Source organism: Amia ocellicauda, chromosome 20 (genome assembly GCF_036373705.1).
Source record: "Amia ocellicauda isolate fAmiCal2 chromosome 20, fAmiCal2.hap1, whole genome shotgun sequence".
NCBI classification, from domain to species: Eukaryota; Metazoa; Chordata; class Actinopteri; order Amiiformes; family Amiidae; genus Amia; species Amia ocellicauda.
Genome location: NC_089869.1, coordinates 24,207,646 through 24,224,879, shown reverse-complemented (window position 1 = coordinate 24,224,879; position 17,234 = coordinate 24,207,646). Strand labels below are relative to the sequence as shown.

At 52.3% G+C, this 17,234-nt stretch overlaps 1 protein-coding gene across 1 annotated transcript; it reads right to left on the bottom strand.

Moving 5' to 3' along the window:
* Positions 1-3,607: 3,607 nt before the first annotated feature.
* Positions 3,608-16,792, bottom strand: psap (prosaposin). Its single transcript, XM_066693038.1, has 14 exons — positions 16,406-16,792; positions 10,176-10,309; positions 9,988-10,062; positions 9,548-9,673; positions 8,354-8,533; positions 8,113-8,256; positions 7,608-7,664; positions 5,862-5,993; positions 5,677-5,769; positions 5,374-5,557; positions 5,106-5,269; positions 4,947-5,027; positions 4,740-4,847; positions 3,608-4,646 (listed from the first exon to the last, which is right to left on the bottom strand). Exons 1-14 carry the CDS (start codon positions 16,434-16,436, stop codon positions 4,611-4,613), a joined length of 1,545 nt encoding a protein of 514 aa, XP_066549135.1. The 5' UTR covers positions 16,437-16,792; the 3' UTR covers positions 3,608-4,610.
* Positions 16,793-17,234: the final 442 nt, after the last annotated feature.

Here is a 17,234-nt window from a genome sequence, read left to right as displayed (position 1 = left end):
GTCGTCGTCTTTGTTTTAGAGGGTGGGGTGGGTGGGGGGGTAGGGGTTAAGTGGGACAGAGATTCTTGGTCCTCCTTCCCGAGCGCCGTCTCTCTCCACTGGGGACTGACGCCGCGGGACCGATGCACAAGGGCAGCGTCCCTTCTGTCCACATCTGAGAGACGGAAGCCAGGATTAAGCAGCCCGTCCGTCCTGTTTAAAATACGTCCGTCCTGTTTAAATGTCTGATAATGGAGGGGTGGACAACCGAGACATCAGAGACTCGTCCCAGCGCCGACTGCCAGTGGGCGTCCCGGGACGGAGACGAGCGGGCCGGGTGGGGCGCTGCGGGGACGGGGGTCTCCACGGAATGAACACTGCCACGGCCTGAGGACGTGTCCTTTTTAAAAACAATCTAATTATGTTCTCAAATGAATATTTTTTTGACGAAATGCTGATTTACCAAAACGAGGGTGCAAGTGGCTTATCAGGCTTCGGTTCATTTACATTCATCCCTTTCGTTTTCTTAAAGCAACTGGCGTGTGCGTGTGCGGCTGTCATTTTGTATTTGATTTTCTTTGGTTTGTTTTGGTTTTTGTATTTTTTTTATGGCTCTGGGATATTTATTGTGAATTTTGTTGGATGGTCTGTTATAATAAAAAGAAATATGCAACAGAAGCTGGCCTCGATCCATGTGGGGGGGTGGTGTTCCCACTGAATCCTGCAGCGCACCGAGTGTCCGGCGGGGGGGCTGTGGTTTACACCAGCACACAGGAGGGGCCGACAGTAAAATCATGACGTCATTGCCACGTTTAATTATTAGTTGCTTCATGAATTTGTTGGCTTGTTTATGTATTTTGCAGGGAGGATCTTAAGAACAGATATAATACACAGAATCGTGGTCACATGACGAGGAGAGAAACAGGAATAGCAAAGATCCTGTTTAAACAAGACACTCAACTCCGCGTGTCTAACAGGGGCACATCCGTCTTACAAGAAGCGGTGCATTGTGGGAGTGACAGAGGCCCGGTGGCGCTTTTCTGCCTCGCTAATGGAAACCTGCCTCATTTCATATTCAAAGCTCTCTTTTTAAAAAACAATTGCATGTTTAACACGATGCGCATGGATTGTATTAGACACCCCTTCCTAACACACACGGGTTGTTCTTTCAACAGCAGTGTTTTCACCTGCCTGACGAGAGCGCTCTGAATATTCATGAGCACAGCCAGCCTCAGGCTGGACGGGTGACAGATCGGCATCAACTCAACACATAAGAGTGTGACTGGGTTGTTCTTCTTCTTATTATTTATAATAATTGATATAAATATATATATATATTGGTATTTGTTGGATTATATATGAAGTGGAATGTTCTAGGGCTGTCTTCGACGGTTCGAACATGACAGTCGCATCGATGCTGTTGTCTGTAGTTGAGCGAGACTACAGTGTGTGGACACGGAGGGGAGGAGCGTGAGTCTCTGCTACAGTAATCATTCATAAAACCATTTGTTTACTCCTTGGAAACCCCCGCAAGCGTTACAATACTGAAGCACTCTTCAGATGTCCCACTATCTAACTAAAACACCAGATTTGTACACTGCCCATTACTTCCATTAAAGTGTCTGGATGTAACTTCACACAAGCGCCTCAGTCGCAGTCGTGTCAGCAGGCTTTGGACCAGATTATCATTATTTCAAACTTGTCCACATGATGGAGGTAGACGTCTACATGAGGACTGTCATGATGCGTCTGACACGTGAAGCTGTCATTTTGGTTGGTGTACAGCAGCCGTGTTTTGTGTCCTATCAACTTGGCTTCATCAACTTTGACAGATGTTTGTACTAGTTTAATCACTGACATTTTAAGTACATTAGGCTATAATTCTGAAGATGTTTGCTGCCATAAGTGACATCTTGTAATGCAATTTGTCACCATGCCGTGTCAGCACAATCCAGCATAACATTGCCATTGATTATTGTCCCAAGTTTGGCGAGTTTTTGAATATGGCTTCTGGGATTTTTCTACGGTCAAATTGAATGCGTTTATAAATACATGTATTTTGCATACGTGCACAGGCATTTGCTTGTGGCTGCCGTGCTTTTGCAGACGTGACAGATAGCAGGATGCATGTAAGATGTGCAGAGTCTCAAGGCACTGGGCTGTACAGTTCCGGAGCAGTAGCCGCTTTCATAGTGGCACGCTGACACGTTAAATGCAATATGGTGGCTTAACCGTGTGCCCCACTAACTTCATTCTCTGGTTCTGTGTTCAAGGCAGAGGCACAGACACGTGTACAGTTGCATGTGTGTGCTGTTTTCCAGTGTGCAGGAAATGTGTAACGTGTCTGACGCGGCGCATGTTTTTTTAATTGGCCCACGGCACCCATGTTTTACACTGGGGCAGCTCGCCTTTAACAACCTTGGTAGTCCTCTGTACTAGTGTCATGTTAATACTACTAATAATTTTTATAATCTAATAATAATAAACACTTTTCTGTATTAATATTTTATTCAATTTACATACATACGCATACAGTTCATTATGAGTAAGCTGGTTTTACTGGAAGGTTAACATGTTTCATGCGAGTAAAATCAAAATCAAGGGGGATATTTTATTTTGATTTCATGGATTACTTTAAAAAAATAGGATTTTCCAAATCTACACTAGTAGCTGATGTGACGTCATTGATCAATTATGCAAATTAGCACCAACGAAGCTTCGACGGTAAAAACGTTCCATTCGGGACAGAATATCATCCAGCGGAAACGGAAGAGATACTTTTACTTTAATTGGACTTAAACAGCGAACAGCTACAGTGGTGCTAGTCATTATAATCCACACGCTGTTATTCTGAATTGCCGCCAGTCTGTCATGTGTCCCATAGCAAGCCCCGCCCCCACAGCGGCATCGGCTCACTATGAAAAGATACACCCACAATGCACTGCGGCTCAAAGACGGCAGAACGGGGGCGTGGCCTGTGTTGTCAATGGCGGATCTGTCAACAGTCACACACATACTCACTCACACGCTCACACACACGCACACTCACACGCTCACACACACACTCACACACACACTCACACGCTCACACAGACACACACGCACACTCACACGCTCACAGACGCACACAGACACACACGCACACTCACACGCTCACACTCTCACAGACGCACACACACACACACACACACACACACACACACACACACACACACTCACACACGCACACTCACACGCTCACACGCTCTCGTGTCTCCGACAACAGCCTGCGCGCATGCGCACAGAACTCCTGCCCCTCCGCTCGCCGATGACAACACGCCCGTCTCCCCCGCAGCGGAGGCCCGACCCGAGCTGCGCAGAACGCCACTGCGCACCCCCTCCGCCGCGCCCTGCGACATCATTTCCGTTGTGAATGAAGTTCCTGCTCCTCGGGGGGGGGGGTCGTCTTTCAGTCCGATTAAACCCGCTTCTGCGCCTGCGTGCTCGCCCCCGTCACTGCCGTGTCAAGCACCAGCGCCCCCCGCAGGCAGCGCTTCTATAAACCGTGTGAAGACCACGGCTGCCAGTCACCCCCCACCCAGCACAGCTCGGACCGAGGGCACAAGATGGAAGGAGAAAGACACAGAGGCGGGTTTAGACTCTTTATTGGTATTTTGTTAAATCCAGGTGGATGGCGTTGCCACAGCCTGGCACAGTAGAACGGCTGACAGGGCGCCTGCTGCGGCAGCGTTGGCGTGTATTAATGATGAACAGCGACGGGGCGGCGGGGGCGCTGTGGCCATGCCACCCCCCCATGCCAAGGACAAACTGATTCAGTGCAGCTCAAAAAACAAACAGTCACAGCTAAGACAACACATTTTAATTATAAAACTTGCGCCGATTCTACAAAATGCATATTAAGCTCATTTTCGGATCACTAGGCTTCAAGCTGCCGCCCCCAGGCGGCCTGCCGGGACCGAGCCCTGGCAGCAGTGCGGGGGTGCGGGGGTCTGGCGGGAATGCCCAACCGTTTAGACTGAAGACCAGGTGCATCTTTACCCAGAGCAGTGACTGTTACCCAGCGAGGGGGGGGTCCGGTGCTGCACAGCCTTCTGGGTCCCACCGCCCCTCCACTCAGTGATGGGGGGGGGGGGGTCTCAGCCGGCCGGGAGCGGCAGGGGTCTCCACAGACCGGCAGAGCAGCACAGCACCGGCGCCCTCCCCCTCTCACGGGATCATGCATCACACTGGACCCAGCGACATTATAATCCAGTGAGAAAAGATTAAATAAATTCAGCATTGCCCCCCCCCCCACTACAGTGCCTCTGACAACTGGGACAGTCTCTGCAAACCCTCACCATCTCCAGTCAGATTAAAACAAACTAAAAGAGAAAAAGCCGCCGACCCCCCTTGCTCAGCCTACAGATCCAGTGCGTTCACCAGCGCAGCCCCGGCCGCTCCCCCCCCAAAAGACACCCGCTCATCAGAGAGGGAAAGACGTTTCTCCCAATGCTGTCATTTCAGATCTTCAGAAAATTAAATAAAAAATAGACCAAATTTAAAAATTACAAAGCAGCTCTACGTTATTTTCTTAAATTTTTCTCCCCAGGTTGATTGTGCTGTTCTCTCCCGCCTCCTCCCCCCGCCGACGCTTAGTTCCACACGTGGCGTCTGCAGTGCTCCACGGCCTGGGGGGAGAAGGGACAGCGGTCAGAGACACAGACACTCTCGGGGGGTTCAGACAGAGGCGCGGGGACAGAGGCGGGGGACGGGTGACTCACACTGCAGCGGGCCGCGGTGTCCATGTTCTTGCACCAGTAGGCCGGGCCCCAGCTGCACTGCTCTCCTCCCAGCAGCCGCTTCAGGGCCCCGGGGCAGGCGCCCACTTTCTACAGAGAGAGATGGACTTGAACCCCCGCTCACAGAAGTCATCCACACACTTGTGTTTCCAACAGTCAGACACGGGGGTGGGGGGGGGGGTTACTCACCGTGCACACAAAATCGGGGTCCAGCATCTGGAGGAGCAGCTGGACCAGAGTGGGCTCGTACTGCTGCACCAGCTGGTCACACTGCGGGGGGAGGGAGGGAGCGTTAGACCGGAGACGGACAGAGAGCCCTCACACCGAGCCGGGCGCCCCCCCACTCACCTGCTCGCGCACGCCCTCGGGCAGGAAGCTGCACACCTTCCGCACCGCGTCCTCGATCTCCGCCTCCGTGGCGTTCTGCTCCAGCATGCCGTCGATGTACTGCACCGCCAGCTTGCACACCTCACAGAACCCGCCGGCCTGGAACTGGGCCCGGTCCATCTCGGCTGCGGAGGAGTAGAGGGAGCAGTGAGTTGGGGGGACGGAGCACCGGCGCACGGATTCGGACGAGACGACGCCGCCGGTTAAAGGCCGGGACCGGGGTACTCACGGATGTAGAGGCGGCTGGCGTCCTTGCACAGCCCCAGCAGGGTGCACACGGTCTTGGGGTCGGCCTCCTGCACCAGCAGCTCGATCACCGCCTGGCCGTACACGTCGATCAGGTCCCGGCACTGCGCCGCCAGGGAGGCCGGCAGCACCGAGCACACCTTCTCCACCGCCTGCACCACCTCCTTCTGCGGAACCAAGGGAGCGGAGTTACAGCGAGCGGCACAGCGCGGACGGCGCGGTTCACAAGCACGGGCACAGATTAGACTGCCTCCCGGCAGCTGGGGGTGCGTCAGAGGGCGCGTACCTCGGATTTCTCCCCCTGCAGGATGTTCTCGATCTCCTTCATGATGAACTCGCACACGGCGCACTGGGGGGAGTTCTGCACTCGAACCAGCTTCTGTGGGAGAGACGAGACGCCGCGGTGAGAAGGCTGAAGGAAACGGACACTCGTGACCGAGGTACGGTAGGTCGGCGGCACAGTGCCGGTACCTTGGCGGGCTTCAACTCGACGGCCGGCATGACTTTGATCGCTGGGAAGAGTTTGGCGGCCACCAGGGTCTCCATGGGAAGGGATTTGCTGCCCCCGCAGAACCCGGCCCGGGAGCAGATGTCTTCTGGCTTCTGCAAGGGGGATAGAGAGGCATTAGCATCCGAAACGCTGCTCCTAACACACACTACACTCAGCCGGTCAGGATTCGGCAGACACTAGGCACGGGGCCCGGGGGTCTGCAGGGCCGAGCCGGGGAGCTGGACGTACCCAGCAGACCCGGCAAAGCAGCACAGGCCCGCGGTGCTGAAGGCCCAGAGAGGACAGAGTCGGGGAGAGTGACCGTCTCTCGGGTCTGAGCCCCCAGGACCTTGGGCTCCGTCCCCCAGCAACACACAAGGGGTCTCCGTGCCTCGATGTCTGGCCTGATCAAGGTCTTGCTTCGCGTTTAGGCAAGGCCGGAGATTTAGGACTTAACTGGGTAAGTACTGGTGGCATCTGCGTGACATGACAGAACCTATTCCTGGCAGAGATGAAGTGGCGTTTGTTTCTAAAATACATCAACCTCTAGGGATTATCCAATTAGATCTAAATTAAAATGCACATGCAAGCAGGAAAGAGTCCAAAAGAGTTAAAACGGGGACAATTGAACACAGATCTCCTGTGTAATGAAATAACAGTGAAAACGCAGGTCCAAGAGCACAGGCATGCCTCGCACCGGGCCCGCGGGCTCCCGGTCCCACCCCAGGGGCTCCCAGTACTCCAGGCAGTGTGGGAGGGGAGAGAGGCCCTCAGCCATGCAGAGGACCAACAGCCCATAATACTGAACATCCAGAGCACCCCCCACCCCCCCCAGCCAGTCCGGGCCCATGCACTCCGCTCTACAGACAGCATATCTCTACGCCGGGGGCCCAGAACCAGATACAAGACTCTCAGGGGAGGCAGGGTATCTGGGGATGAGCGCGGGCCCCGGAGGAGTGCCCAGGGGCCTGCAGGTTTCCATTCTAGCCGAGCTGAACCGGAAACCCGAACTGAGCCCCCGAAGGGCTTATTTTGGCCGGGTCAGCTGTTCTGGGCCGTCCCTCTCTCACTCCCCTAAGAGATCTTGCACCCGGGACCGGGCCACAGGGCTCGAGCGGCTCCTGGTCTACAGGCAGAGCTCTACGGCACAGCAACCGACAGACTACAGCGAGCAAGACAGCGGCACCTACCTGCTCCTGCAGACGGCACGGGGACAGGAGGGAAGAGGAAATCAGGAGGAAAAACAAAACAGAACAAGCGATTAAGAGAGTGGAGAGAGAGAGGCTGGACAGAGAGACTGAGGTCAAACCACAACCGCCCCTCGAACAGATCGGCAGTTTCACAACGAAAACGCAGATCAGTTTCCACCATTCTTGTATAGAGGCGATATAATAACTAGCTTTAAAACCTGGAGGCCAGTTTACAATGGAGTCACTTAAACCACTGCTGATTTAGCAAGAAAAGTGAAGGAAAAGAAAGTGAATGAAACGCAGAAGTCTTGGCGCTCCACTGGGGCCGAGCACAGACCGGCCTGCACGGGACCCCAGCTGACAGACAGCCCCCCCACCCCACTCACAGGAGACTGACGGTCCTGCACCCAGGACCCACCCCCGGGCCCCTGCTCAGCTGTGCTCTTCTGAAACTGAAAGGCTTGAAGGACGAGGAAACACTTTCCAGGGAATGTGTTCTTGTACCCCCCCCGACCACCCCCCAGCCCATTCACTTACCATGGACATGAGCTGCTGGAAGACCAGGGGCGCATACTGCGACACGTACTGCCTGCACTGTAACAGAGACACAGGAGTCAGCCCGCAGCAGGGCCACACACAGACACCCCCCCAGTAATGGTATCTCCCTGTCCCAGGACACCGAGGGCAGTCGGCACAAGTCATCTCTTTGCCTGGTCCTGGAGGAGCCCCTGCCCTGAGCTCTCAATTACTTAACTGAAGTAATCTGATGACATTAGACTAAAATTGTGACATAGTTAGTTCCTTAATAAGAAATCCCTTACACAACGGTATACTTAACTGAAAACCCCTACTGTTAACAATAAGGCTCTGATTTAGGAAATTAGTTCAATTCAAGTCATTGAGAGCTCAGTTGGAACAAAACCCAACAGGGTAGGGACTCCTCTGGGACAGGGCTGGGAACCACTGTCCTAGTGATCCGACTGCTCCCGGCTCAAACCTCAACCCCTGCCCCCTCCTCGTTCCCGCTTCCTCTGCCCCTCACCAGGTCGGCGAGGCCGGGCCCCAGCAGGTCGCACTGGGACTCAATGCGCTTGATCAGCTCGCCCAGGTAGGAGGAGTTGGACTTGGCCTGGTCCTGGGCGTCCTTCACGAACTTCTCGCAGTCCTGACACACGTCATCGTTCTTCTGTGGACAGAGCAGGGGACACAGGCGATTAGGACAAAACACCCCCACGGGAGAGGATCACAGGCCAGGGACGGCGGCACAGTGCGGCAGGACTCACCGGAGCTTCTTTGGGGGCGTTCTGGGGGTACAGCAGCAGGGGCACATTGGCGATGAAGGGCGGCAACTTCTGGGACAGGTCCAGCTGCGGGATCTCATTGGACAGGATCTCAGCCTGGGCCATCTCCTTCTGCAGCGAGCGGCACAGGCCCAGAGCACTGCAGGCCACAGCCGGGTCGTCCTGGGACACGGAGAGGACCGGTTACACCGACAGAACCGCTACTGCGTCATCGCGGAGAAACAGGAGACCCCTCTGAACACAGACTGGGATTAACACACATACTTCAGCGACGAGGAAACGGGGACTGCGGTTCTGCCCTGTTCAGCCCCCCAGATTTTCATCGCACACACATTCAGACGAGATTGAGATCGCTGCGTTTGGCCTCTCACTGGGATCAATACGAGTCGCTGCGGTGACATTCCTCCGTCAGTTTATTATAAATGATTAATCCATTAATCCACACTGGGTCAGTCTGAATAAAGAGGCTTTAGTCGCTCCTCTGCACGGCGCTTCGGCTGCTTTGAACCAGAACTAAATCCAATAAAGCAGAGAAGTATTTATCCCCAAGTACAGAGTCCAGGACCCTCTGATGCACTGCTCCCCCAGCAGCCCGTCAATGCAGCCCTTTCACGGCACAAACAAGCCCGAATTAGAGCTAACTCAGTGTGTACTTCCTGCATTAGTGCAGATAGACCGGCCTTGTACTACCACCCCCCCACTCTCTCCAGATAAAGGGCTCAGCCAGACGGTTTGCATTCAAGGGACTTGGCTGCACTACAAAGATAAACCTGGCCTGGCGGTGCAGTCTTTAGGGAGCAGTAAGTGGCGTGATCGGCCCATCGCAGCCGTGTGCGGAGGGGCCCGGGGGACGGCGCCATACCCTGGGGAGAAGAGGGCGCGGTGCCATGGAGAGTGCAGCACGTCTTATTCCACTTCAGTACAGCGGACATATTTTTATCTTGTTTTTGATGTGGCAGTGCGCCTTGTGAAATATTGGCATTGTGCGCAATCAGCGCTGCAGGAGAGATTGCTAGCAGTGGTGCAACCCATGAGCGGCCTGGAGAAATCACCGTTTCAACACAGCTCTGTAAACAAGCCACACACACCTCAAGACCAGTCTACTGGAGCGACTGAGGAGGGTTTTTACATGATCCCCTGAGAACAGAGACTGCACCACACACACGCCCCACTCACCAGCTCCCCCGTGATGATGCCGATGAGGATGGGGTAGTAGTTGTCCACCATTTCCTTGCACTCTGAGGACAGGCCGGAGTCCGGGATCAGCTGACAGGCTTTCTCCAGGTAGTCCAGGATCTCGGCCTACAGGTGGAGACAAGTTAACACATTACCACTAGACACAAACCACCAACCGGTTCTGATCTCAGTCCAGGTGATCTGATGCACATTCCCCGGCAGTCATCAGTGCCAGGGTGGGGTTGGGGGGAATGCTTACAGTATGGCGACATTTCAGAAAAGGGAAGATGAGGATATTTTGACACTGCTCTGGGTGCTGGGTTACGCAGTCCCTGGGTGCGTCACCCAAGGAGACAAGACAGTCCTAGTGTGGGCTCATAACGGTGCAGTGGCACTGGTGTGTGCGTGCAGACAGGGAGACAGTCACAGGCTACACCCACCTGAGTTGCATTGTCCTTCAGCAGGTTGCCCACCACGGTCAGGACCTCCTTGCACAGATCACAGGGCACGGATTTCTGCAGGGAAAGAGGATATGGGGGTTTAATTGAAAGTGTGTATAGTTGTTTAAATCAGATGTGTGAGATAGAGACAGGATCACAGCAGTGTGAGGATGAAGGGACAGACTCACCGCGGTGGGTTTGTTCCACACGTTCTGCTGGCAGTGGGACACTGCTCCACAGGCGGAGGCCGTCTTCACATTCTGGCACCAGTACGGGGGGCCCTTCACACACTGCTCCTGCCCCAGGAGAGGGGTGGCTGCAGCTGGGCGGGGGAGAGGAGAGAGGTCAGCATGGATAAAGACTGAAATCGGAAGACACTGACAGCACCTAGAGAAACAAGGGGGTTTCTCATTTCCTCTCTGCGAGTGGCGAGGGTAGGTTAGAAACTGAAGCAGAAGATGGCTGAATGAATAAAAACAAACAGTCCAGTCATCTCAGCCCTGGCACCGCCCCCCCACACGGTCCACACACCCAGCAGAGGGAACAGAAAGAAAACCCTATCAAATAAAGAGGGCTGCAGGAGAGGATTATGGGAACGCTGCTGAATGGGATTTCGCGTTTGCAAGCCAAGTAAACCTACACAGAGTCGCACACGCTGCTTTACACTTCATCTGTGCAAGAACCATCAGCCACTAGAGTCCCGATCGCTCTGTCCGCAGCCATCTACAAAAGTGGGTCCCGAGCCTCCGAAGCAATCTGTTGGAAACTTGTAGAAACCTATTCCGCAATCTTTCCTACGGATGTTGCAAGAGCTATAGATGACAACAGAGCTGTTACACCAATCCGAGTTATGCGGTACAGGTGCGGCGTCCGTCACAGCATCAGTTAAATCACATTCAGCAGAAACGTATAAACTGGCCTTTCAATTATATTTGTATGCAACTGATTTTGAAAGATAACATTATCAATTGGTATTAATAGCTGGGGATAAGTTTATTATTTTTTTAATGAGTGCATGAAACACCAGTCTAGTTCTCCTAGAATAGGACGAGAGGCTCAGCTGGCGATCACGAGACACTGCCGGGACACTGCTGCCACTGTGGATCAGACTGCGGAAACAGGAGGTCATGCATCTGAAGCGTATATGGAGTGAGAAGCCAGCCAGGCATTGACTGGAGTTTCCAGATTCTCATTTCTCATCACGAGGCTAGTTACAACAGAAAACAAAACATATCTGAAGTGCAGGACACTCCCAGTTAGCAAGCCTGGATCACGAGCTGATTTAACCCTGTGAGTCAGGGCTGGAATGAGTCAGAGGCAGCGCTGAGTCAGACCTGCCTCCACTTCAACTGCTTCAAACAGCTGGGCTAATAACCCAAATTATCGATCTTTATTTCATACAGCACGGGTCCCATCAGGACATCCCACAGGACGATACAAACTGCACTGCACTCGGCACAAATACCTGACAGGGATAGCCACTCTGGCTGCAAGGGGGCTGGGGAAGGGGGTTCACTGGAGCAGTTAAGAGACTCGACAGCTGGCGGACCGAGGGCAGGGTCACAGGCAGGCTGTGTCCAGAGAGCTGCAGGTTTTAAAAGTGACGTGCGTATATAAATCTATCTATAGAGACAGATATTCTCCTGTATATAAATGTGCAGCAACAACACTTTCTAAAACTGAGAAGCAGAAGTGAAAATAAAAATTAAAATATTCAGGCCCCCCACAAATACCCTCTCAAGCCACAGAAAGTCCCTGGATGTGAGCCACAAGAATGGGCCGGATTGCGCCAGACCAGGGAGCAGATCTCACTTCCACCCTCAGCCAGCCACAGGGCAGAGTAACAGAGCACCGCACTACCGGACCTCTGAGGAGAACATCTACCTAGTCGGGACCAATGCCTTTGAAATGGCAGACACCATCCTCAGGCTGTAGTTACGCTAAATGGCATAAGAGTGATGACTTGTAAGTCACCCATACAAGACTAAATGTCATTGCTGCTTATATAGATTTTAAAATTGACAAAAACACATAGTGAAACTGGGCCAAGTTCCACAAACCCTGTACCCAAACCCAGCCTAGAGCCCCAAGGAGGAAGAGAGGGCTGACAGAGCAGAAGTGAAAGCCGCCCTCTATCTCCCGGCTCAGCACAAACCTCAGCCAAGATTTCCGCCCATCAGGCCGGGGGTCAGGGAGTCAGGGGGCCGCTCTGCCCTGCCGGTCACCGTGCTCACCAGACACACAGCACCCCCCCTCCTGCCCGTCAGAGGCATTTTCACTTTCTGAGCAGTGCATCACCACGGTGCTTGACGCTAAAGAACCACAACTCACTGGCTGTTCTGCCTTGGACTAGAATTCCCCAGACTTCCTGGTGTATTTTTCTATGGGGAGACGGAGGAATGTCTTAAACACAGGTGCAAAAACCAGCTGAGATACAGATTAACTGATTCAGCACCGATGTTTTGTTTTTCACTTGAGCGTGACACAGGTGAGCACAGCGCACTTCTTGTGTAACTCCAGGCAGGACAAGGTTGCGGTGCTGCAGCATCCCACTACTGAGGCCCAGCACAGCGTGTGGCGTCCCAGAGGGATCACCCAAATCGCAAAGGTCACACTTGCAGCAGCAACAGGCGGCAACTTGAGCACATCTACGGCCACTCTTGCACACCTGGCCTGGGCTGGAGAGCTCTGCGGCAGTCAGCTGCGTGCAGGATCAGTGTGCGGGTGATCTATTTATGTAAAACGTGCAGCCAGGAGCTCATGCGGAGAGAATCAGCGCAGCCGGTCACCATCGAGGAGCACACCTGCACTGGGGCTCAAACACTGTAGACAGGGAACTCCCGCAAACGGCAAAACAAGAAGTGTCAACACTGTCTATACATGAAAGGAAGTTGAGAGTCGCATTCATATTTATATATACAAACACAGATAAGATTAATCTCTCAGCTGCACCTGCAGGGAGAATGAATCTCACTTCCCCATTCCTGACACATTGACTCTCACAGGAACAGGACACAGTCAAAAAATTGAGATCTTCTGTTGCCTTGAGCTAACAGCTTCGACTGCGCAGACAGAAACCGGGCTCCGGTTCACTGAACCCGGGCAGCTCCCGGCACCAGCAGCGCACATGCATGCAGTACAGAGGGCCGGAGAGCGGGGCGCGAGAGCCAGGCCTCCGGGCCGGGGATTCTCATTGCCTCAGGTCAGCTGCATTTGCAAGATAAACTGGGACAGGGTTCTCTATGGAGCGGAGAAAGAGCCCCTGAACTGAGCGCTTAGCCAATCTGAGCTTTTTACTTATTGCAAGCTGGTGGGGAAATATAATTTTATAAAGGCGCATTTACAAAGTAAAATGGGCAGCTCAGTTAATGTGGCAGTTATACAACATCGGACACAAATGGAAATTGGGCTTCTGGTAGGACTGTTCGATATGACAATAGAAAAAAAACATCTATAGTTTCATATTATGCTATATCGTTTATATCGTGGAGTGGCAAATTGCAATCTTTAAGGCAGTATTTTTCATCATTAGGAAGCTTTGCGTTCTTCCCGGTTCTTCCACACGTGTCGGATGCGGCAAGAAATGAGCATCAGAAACACAGACGGACATGAGGAGAGTGAAGTGACACAGAATAACCAACATAACCAAGAGACACTTTAATGCACAAGCTCACACGTTGCGCCCCACTCTCGTCGCTGAGCCAAACTCGATCTGCAAGCACCCGCCACCCCCGCTAATTTAAATTATCATTTGTACAAAATTAATAAAAGTTTGTTTGCATTTTAATGAATTGGAAAGCAATGCAAACGCATGCAGAAAGTATAATTTTCTTATTAAGATGGTGAAGTGGTTCAACAGTTGTATTATTACTATTATTATAACTATTTTGTATTAACAACGTGCTGTAGAATCAAGACGCGACAGTCAGAAAGAAATGTCCCTGTCTAGCAGATGTTAATGCGTCACTATAAACCCGGCTGTGGTAAATCTACCTGAATCAATACCATTTTACAGCGCATGTGTTGCGTGATTACGATTACTTGTGTTATTTTTGTTATGTGACAGTAAATCATACTGTGTATATATGTGCTCTGAGGAAGGCAAGTCGAAACGCGTAAGCATCATGATGTTCACTTTTTCTCTAATAAATCATTTTTGAGACATCAGTGAATATGGATTGTTTTTAGACAGGAGCTGCTGTCGTTCCTTCCTTGACCGGATAATTGTTCTATATCAAATCCCTGGGATAAGGCACCCCACATTTAAGATTAAAACTATTGTAACGCCAGCTATTTTTAAACTTATGTATATATATATATATATATATATATGCATGTGTGTGTGTGTATATATCCCATAACATAACACACGTAATCGTAATCACACAACACTTGCCCTGTAATATATTTACCATGACAGCCTGCATGTAGTATTTGTTAGTTTTGCTTATTGAAGGATTAACAAAATACTTGTTAGTTTGAATGTCTTTGGTCTTATTTTGTGGCTTGATTGGATAAAAACAAGAAATATTGAGATATACATCATGTATTGCCCAAACTTCTAAAAATGGAGATATTTTTTTGGCAATCAGTTCAGCGTTTCTTCCAGTCCAGAGCAGTCACAAGAACCCTCAAGAGATGACATCACCTCCTATTGTCTCCCCCCTGGACTCTACTGCAGCTGCACTCGAAACCCCCCACTGCCACCCTGCTGTGCGCTGCTCTCTGCCAGGAGCACAGACCTCACGGTGGGCTGGCGGCCAGAAGCTCCAGACCACACGGACACGCACTTACACAGGAGCTGGCAGGGGGCATCGGAGGAGGTGGTGGTGGGGTTGTGTGTGGTAAATGAACCTGTAACAGCAGCACTGAGGCACTCAAGACTGGGACAGAGCAGCCACATGCACCCCTCCAACCCTGTACCTCATTCCAGAAAACAGAACGAGAACCAATAACCCCCCCTCACCACACACAATACATTATCAGCTGACAGGAGGGCTCGTGGAAAAGGGAAGTAAGCCTTTGTCTGCAGCACTTTCAGGAGACCTGTGCATTGCTGTTTTTTTGGAGGGACAATAACAGAAAGTCGCACTTAGACCAGTATCTGTTCCACCCCAGACTACAAAACACAGAATTAGCACCGAAGCCCAAGAGGCACTGCACAGACTTCCATATGCCAGCCATTAATAAACAATCTACTATTCTTGTGTACGTTTTCTTTTTATACACCCACCTGCACAGCCTCCGGGTCTCAGACATAACATTTTACAACATGCAATACATTTCTAGTTACTTTGAATACCACTACTAACTACTGACTTTCAGAAGACGGCTGTAAACAGACATTAAAAAGGCAGTTACTGGCATCATTGGATGGGCAACATTATAGAGGTTGCAAAGTTCATGTTTGTTTTTGAATGGTTGCGGAGGCCAACTCTGTTGTCAGTCTCTGCTCTAGTCCAAGTGTGCAGGTGGGGGGGGGTGGCGTTACAGTGCTGGCAAGATTCAAAAGAACAGGCTGCCAGACCAGCGTGGGGCAAACGGACACCCCAAGCTCGGCTCACTGCTCTTCTGGGCAACCGGACCTCCAGGCAACACCACCAGTCGCCAGCCCCAACAATCGTCCTCACACAGGACACCATCTCAACAGGATGAGCCAGAGGACGCGAGGTCAGGAGGCTGACAGAGAGGAGCACAAGAGGGAGAAAAGGCAAACTCGGGGCAGGGAGCACTGAGCTGCTGTGACTCAGGCAGCCTTGTGACTGGGAGCTTCACCAGAGGGAGAAACACAGATGTGTGACCCTACAACCAGAATGGAAACTCCTCCCAGATCCCTGAATTATCCTTCCCACTGGGAGAGCAGGAGTGGAATGCAGCTCCAGGGATGTGGGAACAGAGGAGAGGATGCTTTGGAGGAACTGAATTGAGACAGACTGCAGTGTCACACATTCACTCGGGCACTGTCCTCCTCATGTCTCCACCTGTCCCCAGTGAAGGTTAAGGTGGCTTTCAGGGGCCGACAGACGGGCACTCACGGTTCGGCTGTTACACCTCAAGAACAAGTCAGAATTAATACATTATTGACACACGACCTCAACCCGCATGTCGATGGAAGAGCCGAGGCGCATTTCCCGACAGAGCCGGTCAGGAGCGGCCGGTGACGTTTAAACCGGTTCAATCAAACGGGTCCCGCAGCTCCGGGCCGCTTCAGAGGCGGATAAAGTTCGCAGCTGGACTCTGGACGCCGTCAGAAACGAGGCCACGACGGCACACCGAGCCGGACCGGGACTGGACCAGAGCCGCACGGCAGCGGCGGACCCGTCGGGGCATTTCTCGCGTCGCAATAACAACAATGGCCGCTGTTTACACCGCAGCCCAGCTTCCCTCCTCACGACACGGCCGAGCGACCGGGGCTTACCTGTGGAGATGAAGAGGAGGGTGAGCCACATCACGGCCGCTGGGTGGTGGTGGGTTTGGTGTCGGTGCTGGTTGTGTTGAATCGCTGGGTCGCAGCTCTCGCTTGGGTCGCTGCTGCTGCTCCTGCTCCGCTGCTGCAATGCAGTGGCCCCGCCAGTCACCTGACCCTTTAAACGCCACAGCTCCCCGGTCACGTGACCCAGGAGAAACCAGGAAGTGCGCGTCAGCCAATCACAGCAGCCCGCTTCCGCCGTCACGTGTCGAGGCCCTGTGGGTGACCGCGTGACGTCAGAGCCGCGATGTGTCGCGACATGAACCAGCAGGGGAGCAGCGGTCACAAGTGCAGGTATATACGCCTCTCTCTGGAGAAAACGCTCCTGTGCGCCGATTTAACACTGAAACGTCCGCCTTTGCCACAGCGCTGCACTGTGGGATTGCAATGAGCTCTTGCTTAACTTCTCACTGCGCAGATTTCCACAGGTCTGCGCAGATCTGCAGACTCCCACCGATTCAGACCTGCGCAGAACTGCGGAGCCGATGATCTCTGCTAAGGTCAGCTTATGGCCCCCACCACTCCATCTTGAGTGATAATAAGATCACAGACCTGTAGATATAACGCCAACCATTTTCCATTTTAAATGACTTACTCATATGTATATAATGGAGATACGGTTGAAGCATTTCCACTTCTGTGCAACATGTACTCCAACCCCGGCCCACCCTTTACTTTAGAGTATTAGAGGACGAACACTTACAGCAAATTGCAACTTTCACATTAGAAACTCGGTCAAAATCACTGTGGAAATGTGGTAAGAAAATGGCCAAATCAT

What these genes read in the sequence shown, in the direction of transcription:
- psap (XM_066693038.1), bottom strand. Translation starts at nt 16,436, where the DNA reads ATGTGGCTCACCCTCCTCTTCATCTCCACAG. An exon ending in TCGAGTTGAAGCCCGCCAAG is followed by an intron (nt 5,770 to 5,861) that starts GTACCGGCACTG and finishes TCTCTCCCACAG; the next exon opens with AAGCTGGTTCGAGTGCAGAA. An exon ending in ACACCGCGGCCCGCTGCAGT is followed by an intron (nt 4,647 to 4,739) that starts GTGAGTCACCCG and finishes TTCTCCCCCCAG; the next exon opens with GCCGTGGAGCACTGCAGACG.